This window comes from Salvelinus namaycush, chromosome 2 (assembly GCF_016432855.1).
Source record: "Salvelinus namaycush isolate Seneca chromosome 2, SaNama_1.0, whole genome shotgun sequence".
Taxonomy (NCBI): Eukaryota; Metazoa; Chordata; class Actinopteri; order Salmoniformes; family Salmonidae; genus Salvelinus; species Salvelinus namaycush.
In genome coordinates this window covers 75,981,501-75,993,646 of record NC_052308.1, presented here as the reverse complement: position 1 = coordinate 75,993,646, position 12,146 = coordinate 75,981,501, and the positions used below count along the sequence as shown (strand labels likewise).

The 12,146-nt window shown below is 41.6% G+C and overlaps 1 protein-coding gene across 1 annotated transcript; it reads right to left on the bottom strand.

The window, feature by feature from the left end:
* Positions 1–3,919: 3,919 nt before the first annotated feature.
* On the bottom strand, positions 3,920–9,309 carry LOC120019115 (zinc finger protein 239-like). Its single transcript, XM_038962385.1, has 2 exons — positions 9,263–9,309; positions 3,920–4,856 (listed from the first exon to the last, which is right to left on the bottom strand). Exons 1-2 carry the CDS (start codon positions 9,294–9,296, stop codon positions 4,123–4,125), a joined length of 768 nt encoding a protein of 255 aa, XP_038818313.1. The 5' UTR covers positions 9,297–9,309; the 3' UTR covers positions 3,920–4,122.
* Positions 9,310–12,146: the final 2,837 nt, after the last annotated feature.

The window sequence follows — 12,146 nt, the reverse complement described above, 5'->3', positions numbered from 1 at the left end:
GAAGTCTCAAGGTTTTGCTCGCCTGAGGTAGAGTATCTCACGATAAGCTGTAGACCACACTATCTACCAAGAGAATTTTCATCTATATTTTTTCATAGCTGTCTATTTACCACCACAAACCGATCCCAGCACTAAGACAGCACTCAATGAGCTGTATGAGGTCATAAGCAAACAGGAAAACGCTCATCCAGAGGCGGCACTCCTAGTGGCCGGGGACTTTAGTGCAGGGAAACTTAAATCCATTTTACCTCATTTCTACCGTTGTGTTAAATGTACAACATTTACTCCACAACAGAGACGCGTACAATGCTCTCCTTCCTCCATTTGGCAAATCTGACCATTATTCTATCCTCCTGATTCCTGCTTACAAACAAAAACTAAATCAGGAAGTACCAGTGACCCGTTCAATAAATAAATGGTCAGATGACACAGAGGCTAAGCTACAGGACTGTTTTTCTAGCACAGACTTGAATATGTTACGGGATTCTTCCGATGGCATTGAGGAGTACACCACATCAGTCACTGGCTTGATCAAATCAAATCAAAGTTTATTTGTCACGTGTGCCGAATACAACAGGTGTAGTAGACCTTACAGTGAAATGCTGAATACAACAGGTGTAGTAGACCTTACAGTGAAATGCTGAATACAACAGGTGTAGTAGATCTTACAGTGAAATGCTTACTTACAGGCTCTAACCAATGGTGCGGGACAAAAGAAGGTGTGTGTGTGTGTGTGTGTGTGACAAAAGAAGGTGTGTGTGTGTGTGTGTAAGTAAATAAATAAAACAACAGTAAAAAGACATTTTTAAAAAAGAGTAGCAAGGCTATATACAGACACCTGTTAGTCAGGCTTATTGAGGTAGTATGTACATGTAGGTATCGTTAAAGTGACTTGTAGGTATCGTTAAAGTGCATCGATGACGTCGTCCCCAGTGACCGTACGTACATACCCCAACCAGAAGCCATAGATTACAGGCAACATCCGCACTGAGCTAAAGGGTAGAGCTGCCACTTTAAAGGAGCGGGACTCTAACCCAGACACTTATAAGAAATCCCGCTATGCCCTCTGACGAACCAAATGGGCAAAGCGTAAATACAGGACTAAGACTGAATTGTACTACACCGGCTCCGACGCTCGTCGGATATGGCAGGGCTTGCAAACTCTTACGGACTACAAAGGGAAGCACAGACGCGAGCTAACCAGTGACACGAGTCTACCAGACGAGCAAAATAACGTCTATGCTCGCTTCGAGGCAATCAATACTGAAGCATGCATGAGAGCATCAGCTGTTCCGGATAACTGTGTGATCACGTTCTCCGTAGCTGATATAAGACCTTTAACCAGGTCAACATTCTCAAGGCCACCAGGCCAGATGGTTTACCAGGACGTGTACTCCGAGCATATGCTGACCAACTGGCAAGTGTCTTCACTGACATTTTCAACCTGTCCCTGACCAAGTCTGTAATACCAACATGTTTCAAACAGACCACCGTAGTTCCTGTGCCCAAGAACAGCAAGGTAAACCTGCTGAAACGACTACCGACCCGTAGCACTCACGTCTGTAGCCATGAAGAGCTTTGAAAGGCTGTTCATGGCTCACCATTATCCCAGAAACCCTAGACCCACTCCAATTTGCATACCGCCCCAACAGATCCACAGATGTCGCAATCTCTACTGCACTCCACAATGCCCTTTCCCACCTGGACAAAAGGAACACCTACATGAGAATGCGATTAATTGACTACAGCTCAGCGTTCAACAAAATAGTGCCCTCAAAGCTCATCACTAAGCTAAGGATCCTGGGACTAAACACCTCCCTTTGCAACTGGATCCTGGACTTCCTGACGGGCCGCCCCCAGGTGGTAAGGGTACCATGTAGTAGGTAACAATTTGTTTGTTTCAGTTTAACAAAACATTTACTGGATTGGTTGAAAATAGATATTAAATGTACATACCATGCACAATTATGTCAGTGGAAGATATACTGAATTTATACTGTTTTTCATACAAAGATGTACCAAGATGGACCAAGATGTGTTGCTTTTGCAAATATTTGTTCATTGGTTTTGCAGGAATCTGTTCATTGGTTGGTCATTGGGTTATTTTGTTTTGCAATCAAGCTTGATTTTTTTTAGCACATTTCAGACATGGATGCAAAGCAATGGCTTCACAGGAAAAAACAAATGGAAAACAATGAAAATGAAAACTAATATTTACTACACAACAATCATAAGGATAGAAAACTAAACTAAAGAATAACAATAAAAACAGAAAGACTAATGAGCATTCTGAGGAAATGACGTTGATTAAAATAGTAAGAATAGGATGTAATGACTCCACAAACCACACAAACCATCTGGGACCATTCATTGTAATATCCAACACAAAATATAAGCTTGATTTACTACATTGTTTTATAAACAATAAAATTCAGTTAGTCGCATAAATGATTGTGATTACGAAATGTTACATGAAATGTAAATATGAAATATCAAAACCAAATGTACACCCCTTTGTTAATATGTATTGGCAATAATTACCTTAATGGTGAGGCACGGAATAATAAAACATGTATCTTTTGTCAGGCTGAATGTTTGAATATATGAGGTGATTTGAGTCATGCTTCTTCAGTAGTGGAATAAAGACAATTAGCATTTGAATGTTGTCAAGAAATACTGGAGTGATGTCAGATTGTTAACAAAATTGATTATAGACCAATTTATTATACTGCGTCCATGTGTATAGGCTGCAAGTACGTTGAAATTAAGTCGTTTTCAAGTCAAAAAAAAAAAATACTATGTGTTAATGCTGGAGTGATGTATGATTGTTAATAAAACTGTTCAGACCATTTTTTTATACTGCCTCCATGCTGCAAGTACGTTGAAACTAAGTTGTTTTCAAGTCGCTGAAAAATACGTCTTTTCAACTTTCAACCAAAACCAAACGTAGATTGGACCTCGTGCAGTCTTCTTTTAAACATCTTTTCAACAACATTTTCCTTGGTGGGATCAATGTCAAAACACACTTTTAACGAGTACAAACCAATATGCGGAAACAGTTTGATATATTGAAAACCTAAACATAAAATTTACTATCGACACAAACACAATAGTAATCATAATATTTGTATTTTTTTTTAAAACAAGCACATTTTAAACTGCATAAGCACCAAAAACGCTGTTGTTTTGACAAGTAGCAATAAATCACTGATATCGATTAGGGGGGGAAATCAGGTTGTATGTGCTGTTGAAACTAACACAACTAAAAACACATGGAAATGGGAGATATCTTTTACCTCACTGGTTAGAGGATAACCTGCAGAAGACAGTCAGCTACATTTTGGAGTGATTCATTTAAATGTATAAAACGAAGACAAACGCAACACTTATTTGTTATCACTCATCAATATCACGTTGAAATCAATTGCACGAGAGGGGAGAGATGACGTTGCACTTCCTGTTAAAACTACCAGCTCAAAAACCACATGGAATCTGTGAATAATGTTAGAGGACAATTTGTAGAAAACAGCTAGCTACATTTTGAAGTGTTGCGTTTTGATTAATTTGGCAACGCGGTAAGTTTAACAATATTTATTTTGCACTCTTTCAATTCAGAGCCTGGATTTTCCCCTGATGCTAATATCCATATGACACTGAAATCAATAGAACAGGGGGCAAACATTTAAGGATCTACATTGTGACATCATTAAAATACTCCTACTACAATGTTAAAACATTCTACATTGTGACATCATTAAAATACTCATTCTACAATGTTAAAACATTCTACATTGTGACATCATTAAAATACTCCTTCTACAATGTTAAAACATTCTACATTGTGACATCATTAAAATACTCCTTCTACAATGTTAAAACATTCTACATTGTGACATTATTTCATTGATATCATAAAACAACTCCATCATGTATTTTCTGATGTTTAATCAGAGATCTTTTATCAGAGTATCTCGTCACATTGATCACAGCTATGAGTTCTCTGGTGTGATTTTAAACATCCTGACGAAACATAACTCTTTCCACAATCAGAGCAGGGAAAAGGTTTCTCTCCTGTGTGTGTTCTGTGGTGTACAGTCTAGATGTAACAAAACCATTCCCACATTAATCACAGCTATGAGGCTTCTCTCCTGTGTGTATTCTCAAGTGTCGAGTCAGATGGCTAGACGTAACAAAACTCTTCCCACATTGAATACAACTATAGGGTTTCTCTCCGGTGTGTATTCTCAGGTGTGCTATCAGGTTGCTAGATTGAGTAAAACTCTTCCCACATTCATTACAGCTATAAGGTTTCTCTCCTGTGTGTGTTCTCTGGTGCAGTATCAGACTGCTAGATGTAACAAAACTGTTCCCACATTCATCACAGCTATAAGATTTCTCTCCTGTGTGTGTTCTCTGGTGTATAGTCAGGCTGCTAGATGTAACAAATCTCTTCCCACATTGATCACAGCTATAAGATTTCTCTCCTGTGTGTATTCTCTGGTGTATAGTTAGACAGCTAGATGTAATAAAACTCTTCCCACATTGATCACAACTATAAGGCTTCTTTCCTGAGTGTGTTCTCTGGTGTGCTTTCAGATTACTTGAATGAGTAAAACTCTTCCCACATTGATCACAGCTATAAGGTTTCTCTCCAGTATGGATCCTCTGATGTCTTTTGAGGTCGGCTGAAGAGGTGAATCTTTTCCCACAGTCAGAGCAGCAGTGAGTTCTCTTCCCTGTGGGTCTCTGCCGGTGTTTCTTGAGGTGTTCTGATGTGGAGGGACTTTTCTCTGCCTCGTCTGCATCATGAGGTTGTTGAGGCTCCCCAGAGGATCCCCGATTGTCACGTCTCTCTCCTGTGTGAACAAGAAAGTCAGACAGACGGTTAAAGGCCCACAACAGCGGAAATCCACTGTATATTTGAGGTAAAAGGTGATGCCCGTGATGTTGACAATTGTCTAAAGACAGTCAAGTGAGCAACAATAGACATGTTTAGTCTTATTTTTTAAACTTTAGTTGTAAAGTGGATGATTGTAGGCTATATAAGTTATTACAGTTGCAGACCACTTAACCAATATAGGGCCCTTTCAATATATTGGTTGCAGAAACTGCTCCCTGCGAATGAGGAAACAGCTAGTTATCGATGTATTAACTGCATGGAGCAAAAATGGTGAGTTTAGATTTGAGTTTTTCACAATGTGATCTGAATATTACAACGCAAGATCAGGAGTGCTCCTCAAGGAAACACACATTAAGCTCTGTGTCTATTCACTAATTCACCACCGTGGGGGAAAACTCAGGGGAGTTCTCATAGGCTGATAGCAAATATAGCCTCCATTTCCAGGTTGCTTATGAGTGCATTTCACACTACTATTGGATTATAATTGTAAGGCTTGTTTGAAAGTCCTGCTTAATATAGTGTTTTTGTCATCCTCGCAATTCAACTGCTTTATACTTAAAAAACACTACTACTTCAACAAGTAAATTGCTCTGTGGCTAGCTTTGCTACCAGCCTGTCAATGAGCGTTAGCATTCAAGCTAACAACTGCTGCATCCAAAATAGGTATTTTGCAACTATCAGAACCAAATATCTTAGCGACTGTTCAAGCAACAATAAAAACAAAAATTGTAAGCCTATGAGAACCCTAAAAAGTATTTTTCTTTAGAAGTAATAACCTGGTAAATCTAGACTGTTGAACGGTCCCAGATGGTGAACAGCAGTTTATTTAGAAGTAATAACCTGGTAAATCTAGACTGTTGAATGGTCCCAGATGGTGAACAGATTATTTAGCAGTAATAACCTGGTAAATCTAGACGGTTGAATGGTCCCAGATGGTGAACAATTTATTTAGAAGTAATAACCTGGTAAATCTAGATGGTTGAATGGTCCCAGATGGTGAACAGCAGTTTATTTAGAAGTAATAACCTGGTAAATCTAGACTGTTGAATGGTCCCAGATGGTGAACAGTTTATTTAGAAGTAATAACCTGGTAAATCTAGACGGTTGAATGGTCCCAGATGGTGAACAGTTTATTTAGAAGTAATAACCTGGTAAATCTAGACTGTTGAATGGTCCCAGATGGTGAACAGCAGTTTATTTAGAAGTAATAACCTGGTAAATCTAGACTGTTGAATGGTCCCAGATGGTGAACAGCAGTTTATTTAGAAGTAATAACCTGGTAAATCTAGACTGTTGAATGGTCCCAGATGGTGAACAGTTTATTTAGAAGTAATAACCTGGTAAACCTAGACTGTTGAATGGTCCCAGATGGTGAACAGCAGTTTATTTAGAAGTAATAACCTGGTAAATCTAGACTGTTGAATGGTCCCAGATGGTGAACAGTTTATTTAGAAGTAATAACCTGGTAAATCTAGACTGTTGAATGGTCCCAGATGGTGAACAGTTTATTTAGAAGTAATAACCTGGTAAATCTAGACTGTTGAATGGTCCCAGATGGTGAACAGTTTATTTAGAAGTAATAACCTGGTAAATCTAGACGGTTGAATGGTCCCAGATGGTGAACAGCAGTTTATTTAGAAGTAATAACCTGGTAAATCTAGACTGTTGAATGGTCCCAGATGGTGAACAGTTTATTTAGAAGTAATAACCTGGTAAATCTAGACGGTTGAATGGTCCCAGATGGTGAACAGTTTATTTAGAAGTAATAACCTGGTAAATCTAGACGGTTGAATGGTCCCAGATGGTGAACAGCAGTTTATTTAGAAGTAATAACCTGGTAAATCTAGACTGTTGAATGGTCCCAGATGGTGAACAGTTTATTTAGAAGTAATAACCTGGTAAATCTAGACTGTTGAATGGTCCCAGATGGTGAACAGCAGTTTATTTAGAAGTAATAACCTGGTAAATCTAGACTGTTGAATGGTCCCAGATGGTAAACAGTTTATTTAGAAGTAATAACCTGGTAAATCTAGACTGTTGAATGCTCCCAGATGGTGAACATCAGTCATTTTCCCCCACGGTGACCGTTGTACTTGTTTATGACATGACTCTGTGTCATCAGGTTGCTATGGGCTACATGGGGGTTGAGTAGACAAACAGAGAGGGGACAAAGTCTCTCCTATTTCAGTGGCTGATAATACAGGGGGCGATCCAGGATTGGTCCATTTTGGTTTTAAACTAATACTATACTGTATATGAGTCTTGATATTAATAAAGAGGACAATGTAGGACATTGGGATCACATTTCTAAATGATGAAAAACTAAAACACATCTCATGCAGTTCCACATGTGAACTTACAGGGACAAAATACTAAATACACTGAGTGTACAAAACATTCTGAACTGACTAGTTAAATAAAAATAAACATTAAGAACTGTAATATACTATAGCTGCTTCTCAGAGTCATGGCTGAACAAGGATAATATACATCTAGCTGGTTTTTCTATATATCGACAGGACAGAACAGCAGAGTCTGGTAAGATCAGGGGGGACTAGAGGGAAAACTAGATCAGAACAGCAGAGTCTGGTAAGATCAGGGGGGACTAGAGGGAAACACTAAATCAGAACAGCAGAGTCTGGTAAGATCAGGGGGGACTAGAGGGGAAAACTAGATCAGAACAGCAGAGTCTGGTAAGATCAGGGGGGACTAGAGGGAAAGAGGGTAGGTAGCATCACATCTGCCACGCTGATCCTCAACACCCCTCAGGGGTGCGTGCTGTGTCCCCTCCTGTACTCCCTGCTCACCCATGACTGCGTGGCGAGGCACAACTCCAACACCATCATTAAGTTTGCAGACGACACAACAGTGGTAGGCCTGATCACAGACAACAACGAGACAGTCTATAGGGAGGAGGTCAGAGACCTGGCCGGGTGGTGCCAGAGTAACAACCTATCCCCCAAGACTAAAGAGATGATTGTAGACTACAGGAAAAGGAGGACCAAGCATGCCCCCATTCTCATCGACGGGGCTGTAGTGGAGCAAGTAGAGAGCTTCAAGTTCCTTGGTGTCCACATCACCAACAAACTAGAATGGTCAAAGCACACCAAGACAGTCGTAAAGAGGGCACGACAAAGCCTATTCCCCCTCAGGAAACTAAAAAGATTTGGCATGGGTCCTCAGATCCTCAAAAGGTTCTACAGCTGCAACATCAAGAGCATCCTGACTGGTTGCATCACTGCCTGGTACGGCAACTGCTCGGCCTCCGACCTCAAGGCACTACAGAGGGTAGTGCGTACGGCCCAGTACATCACTGGGGCTAAGCTGCCTGCCATCCAGGACCTCTACACCAGGCGGTATCAGAGGAAGGCCCTAGAAATTGTCGAAGACCCCAGCCACCCCAGTCATAGACTGTTCTCTCTACGACTGCATAGCGAGCGGCGGTAAGATTTTACCCCCAAGCCATAAGACTCCTGAACAGGTAATCAAATGGCTACCCAGACTATTTGCATTGTGTGCCTCGCTACTGTATATAGCCTCGCTACTGTATATAGCCTCTCTACCATATATAGCCTCTCTACTGTATATAGCTTCTCTACTGTATGTAGCCTCGCTACTGTATATAGCCTCGCTACCGTATATAGCCTCTCTACCGTATATAGCCTCGCTACCGTATATAGCCTCTCTACTGTATATAGCTTCTCTACTGTATGTAGCCTCGCTACTGTATATAGCCTCTCTACTGTATATAGCTTCTCTACTGTATATAGCCTCTCTACTGTATATAGCCTCGCTACTGTATATAGCCTCTCTACTGTATATAGCCTCTCTACCGTATATAGCCTCTCTACTGTATAGAGCCTCTCTACTGTATATAGCCTCGCTACTGTATATAGCCTCTCTACTGTATATAGCCTCTCTACCGTATATAGCCTCTCTACCGTATAGAGCCTCTACTGTATATAGCCTCGCTACTGTATATAGCCTCTCTACCGTATATAGCCTCTCTACCGTATATAGCCTCTCTACTGTATATAGCCTCTCTACTGTATAGAGCCTCTACTGTATGTAGCCTCTACTATATATAGCCTCTCTACTGTATATAGCCTCTCTACTGTATAGAGCCTCTCTACTGTATAGAGCCTCTCTACTGTATAGAGCCTCTCTACTGTTATTTTTCACTGTCTTCTTTACTGTTGTTTTTATTTCTTATCTATTGTTCACCCAATACCTTTTTTTAACTTAAAGAATTGCACTGTTGGAATGTATGTCAGCATTTCACTGTTGTATTCGGCACACGTGACAAATTAACTTTGATTTGAACAACAGCCTATCAACCTCTGTTTTTAAGACAGTACTTACTAGTGTTAATCAGGGCCAGGTTTCTCAAAACCATCTTACGGCTAACTTCATCATTAGAACCATTGGATGCCTTAAGTTGCATTTGGGAAACCGGGCCCAGATATCCTGTTTCCTCCTCTTCTTCCTCCTTTTTCGATGTGACAGTCATCTCCCCCTCCTCCTCTTTCACTCCAAAAAATGCATCCTCCTCTTCTTTTACTGTAACAGCCTCCTCTTTCACTCTGAATGCGTCTTCCTCTTCCTTCACTGAAACGTCTTTCTCTTCTTCTTTCACGGTAACAGCCTCACCCTCTACTTGTTTTTGTATTGTAACAGCCTCCTCTTCCTCCTCCTCTTTCACGAGAACTTCTTCCTCCGTCCAGCAGACCTCCTCTTCTGTAGCAGGAGGAGAGTAGCTTAGTGAGCTCATGTTTGGGGATGTTAGATAACTAGGCTAATGCTAACTTAACCAGCCAGCTAGCTGACCAATAACAACAACAACGTAAATATGAAAGTAAACGGGATAACTAACTAGACGACAGAAGTGGGGTTAAAACACAGTGGCTATACGAAAGCGTCTAAAGAGCTTTATTGGTTCGTCTATTTTGTCTAGCAAGCTACTGAGGTGGCTGACTGACTGTTGCTGCTATTGAACGAAGCGTTCCGTCCACTAGATTATACGTCACACTAGCAGCATTGCCTTAAAGCTCCAGACCGCCGTCTGCTGACTGGAGTGGGTAACGCAGCTGAGTAAAATCTATATTTTATTTTCAGACAAAAAGTTAATCGGTAGGAAACATTCGTTTTTACCCACCAATGTAACAACACAGTATGATTAAAGACTTAGTAACTTAGTTGTAGTCACGATATGGTGACCTATATGTACAAACAGTTATGTTTTTTCGTTATTACATATTTATTAACTTATTTCCGATATCTTCTAAACTACCCACAATGCACAATTTTGCAATGTTAATTTGATATACTCTGTACTCCCGAGTTCTATGCTTGCTCGGTAGCTAGCTTATGCTGGCTAACATTAGCCACACCTCAATCAATCAATCAAATGTATTTATAAAGCCCTTTTTAAATCCGCCAATGTCACAAAGTGCTGTACAGAAACCCAGCCTAAAACCCCAAACAGGAAGCAATGCAGATGTAGAAGTGTAACAGTAGAACTTTACGGCGTCCCCTCGCCCCGACACGGGCGCGAACCAGGGACCTTCTGCACACATCAACAACGGTCGCCCACAAAGCGTCGTTACCCATCGCTCCACAAAAGCCGCGGCCCTTGCAGAGCAAGGGGCAACCCTACTTAAAGTCTCAGAGCAAGTGACGTAACTGATTGAAATGCTACTAGCGCGTACCCGCTAACTAGCTAGCCATTTCACATCCGTTACACTCACCCCCCTTTCAACCTCCTCCTTTTCCGCAGCAACCAGTGATCCGGGTCAACAGCATCAATGTAACAGTATAACTTTACGTCATCCCCTCGCCCCGACACGGGCGCGACCCAGGGACCCTCTGCACACATCAACAACGGTTGCCCACGAAGCATCGCTACCCATCGCTCCACAAAGGCCGCGGCCCTTGCAGAGCAAGGGGCAACCCTACTTAAAGTCTCAGAGCAAGTGACGTAACTGATTGAAATGCTACTAGCGCGTACCCGCTAACTAGCTAGCCATTTCACATCCGTTACACTCACCCCCCTTTCAACCTCCTCCTTTTCCGCAGCAACCAGTGATCCGGGTCAACAGCATCAATGTAACAGTATAACTTTACGTCGTCCCCTCGCCCCGACACGGGCGCGAACCAGGGAACCTCTGCACACATCAACAACGGTTGCCCACGAAGCATCGTTACCCATCGCTCCACAAAGGCCGCGGACCTTGCAGAGCAAGGGGCAACCCTACTTAAAGTCTCAGAGCAAGTGACGTAACTGATTGAAATGCTACTAGCGCGTACCCGCTAACTAGCTAGCCATTTCACATCCGTTACAGAAGCACAATACCCCATAATGACAAAGCAAAAACAGGTTTTTAGAAATTTGGCAAGACGGAAGTCACTTTTCAGTAAAAGGCACGACAACCCGCTTGGAGTTTGCCAAAAGGCATCTAAAGACTCTCAGACCATGAGAAAAAAATGTCTCTTGTCTGATCAAACCAAGATTGAACTCTTTGGCCAAGTGTCACATCTTGCACCATCCCTACGGTGAGGCATGGTGGTGGGAGTATCATGCTGTGGGGATGTTTTCAGCGGCAGGGACTGGGAAACTAGTGAGGATCGAGGGAAAGATGAATGGAGCAAAGTACAGAGAGATCCTTGATGAAAACTTGCTCCAGAGTGCTCAGGACCTCAGACCGGGGCGGAGGTTCACCTTCCAACAGGACAACGACCCTAAGCACACAGCCAAGACAACGCAGAAGTGGCTTCGTGACAAGTCTCTGAATGCCCTCAGAATGCCCTCGGAATGCCCAGCCAGAGCCCGGACTTGAACCCAATCGAACATCTCTGGAGAGACCTGAAAATAGCTGAGCAGCGACGCTCCCCATCTGACCTGACAGCACTTGAGAGGATCTGCAGAGAAGAATGGGAAAAACTCCCCAAATACAGGTGTGCCAAGCTTGTAGAGTCATACACAAGAAGTCTTGAGGCTGTAATCGCTGCCAAAGGTGCTTCAACAAAGTACTGAGTAAAGGGTCTGAATACTTATGTAAATGTGATATTTTGTATTTTTAATACGTTTGCTAAAATAAAATAAAAAAACGTTTTTTTGCTTTCTCATTATGGGGTATTGTGTGTAGATTGATGAGGAAAAAACTATATATTTAATACATTTTAGAATAAGTCTGTACTTCATGAAAATGTGCAAAAAGTCAAGGGGTCTGCATACTTTCTGAACGAA

Coding starts and splice junctions, on each gene's coding strand:
- LOC120019115 (XM_038962385.1), bottom strand. CDS start 9,296: ATGGTTTTGAGAAACCTGGCCCTGATTAACACTA. Junction 4,857..9,262: donor CCTGGCCCTGATTAACACTA/GTAAGTACTGTC, acceptor TTGTTCACACAG/GAGAGAGACGTGACAATCGG.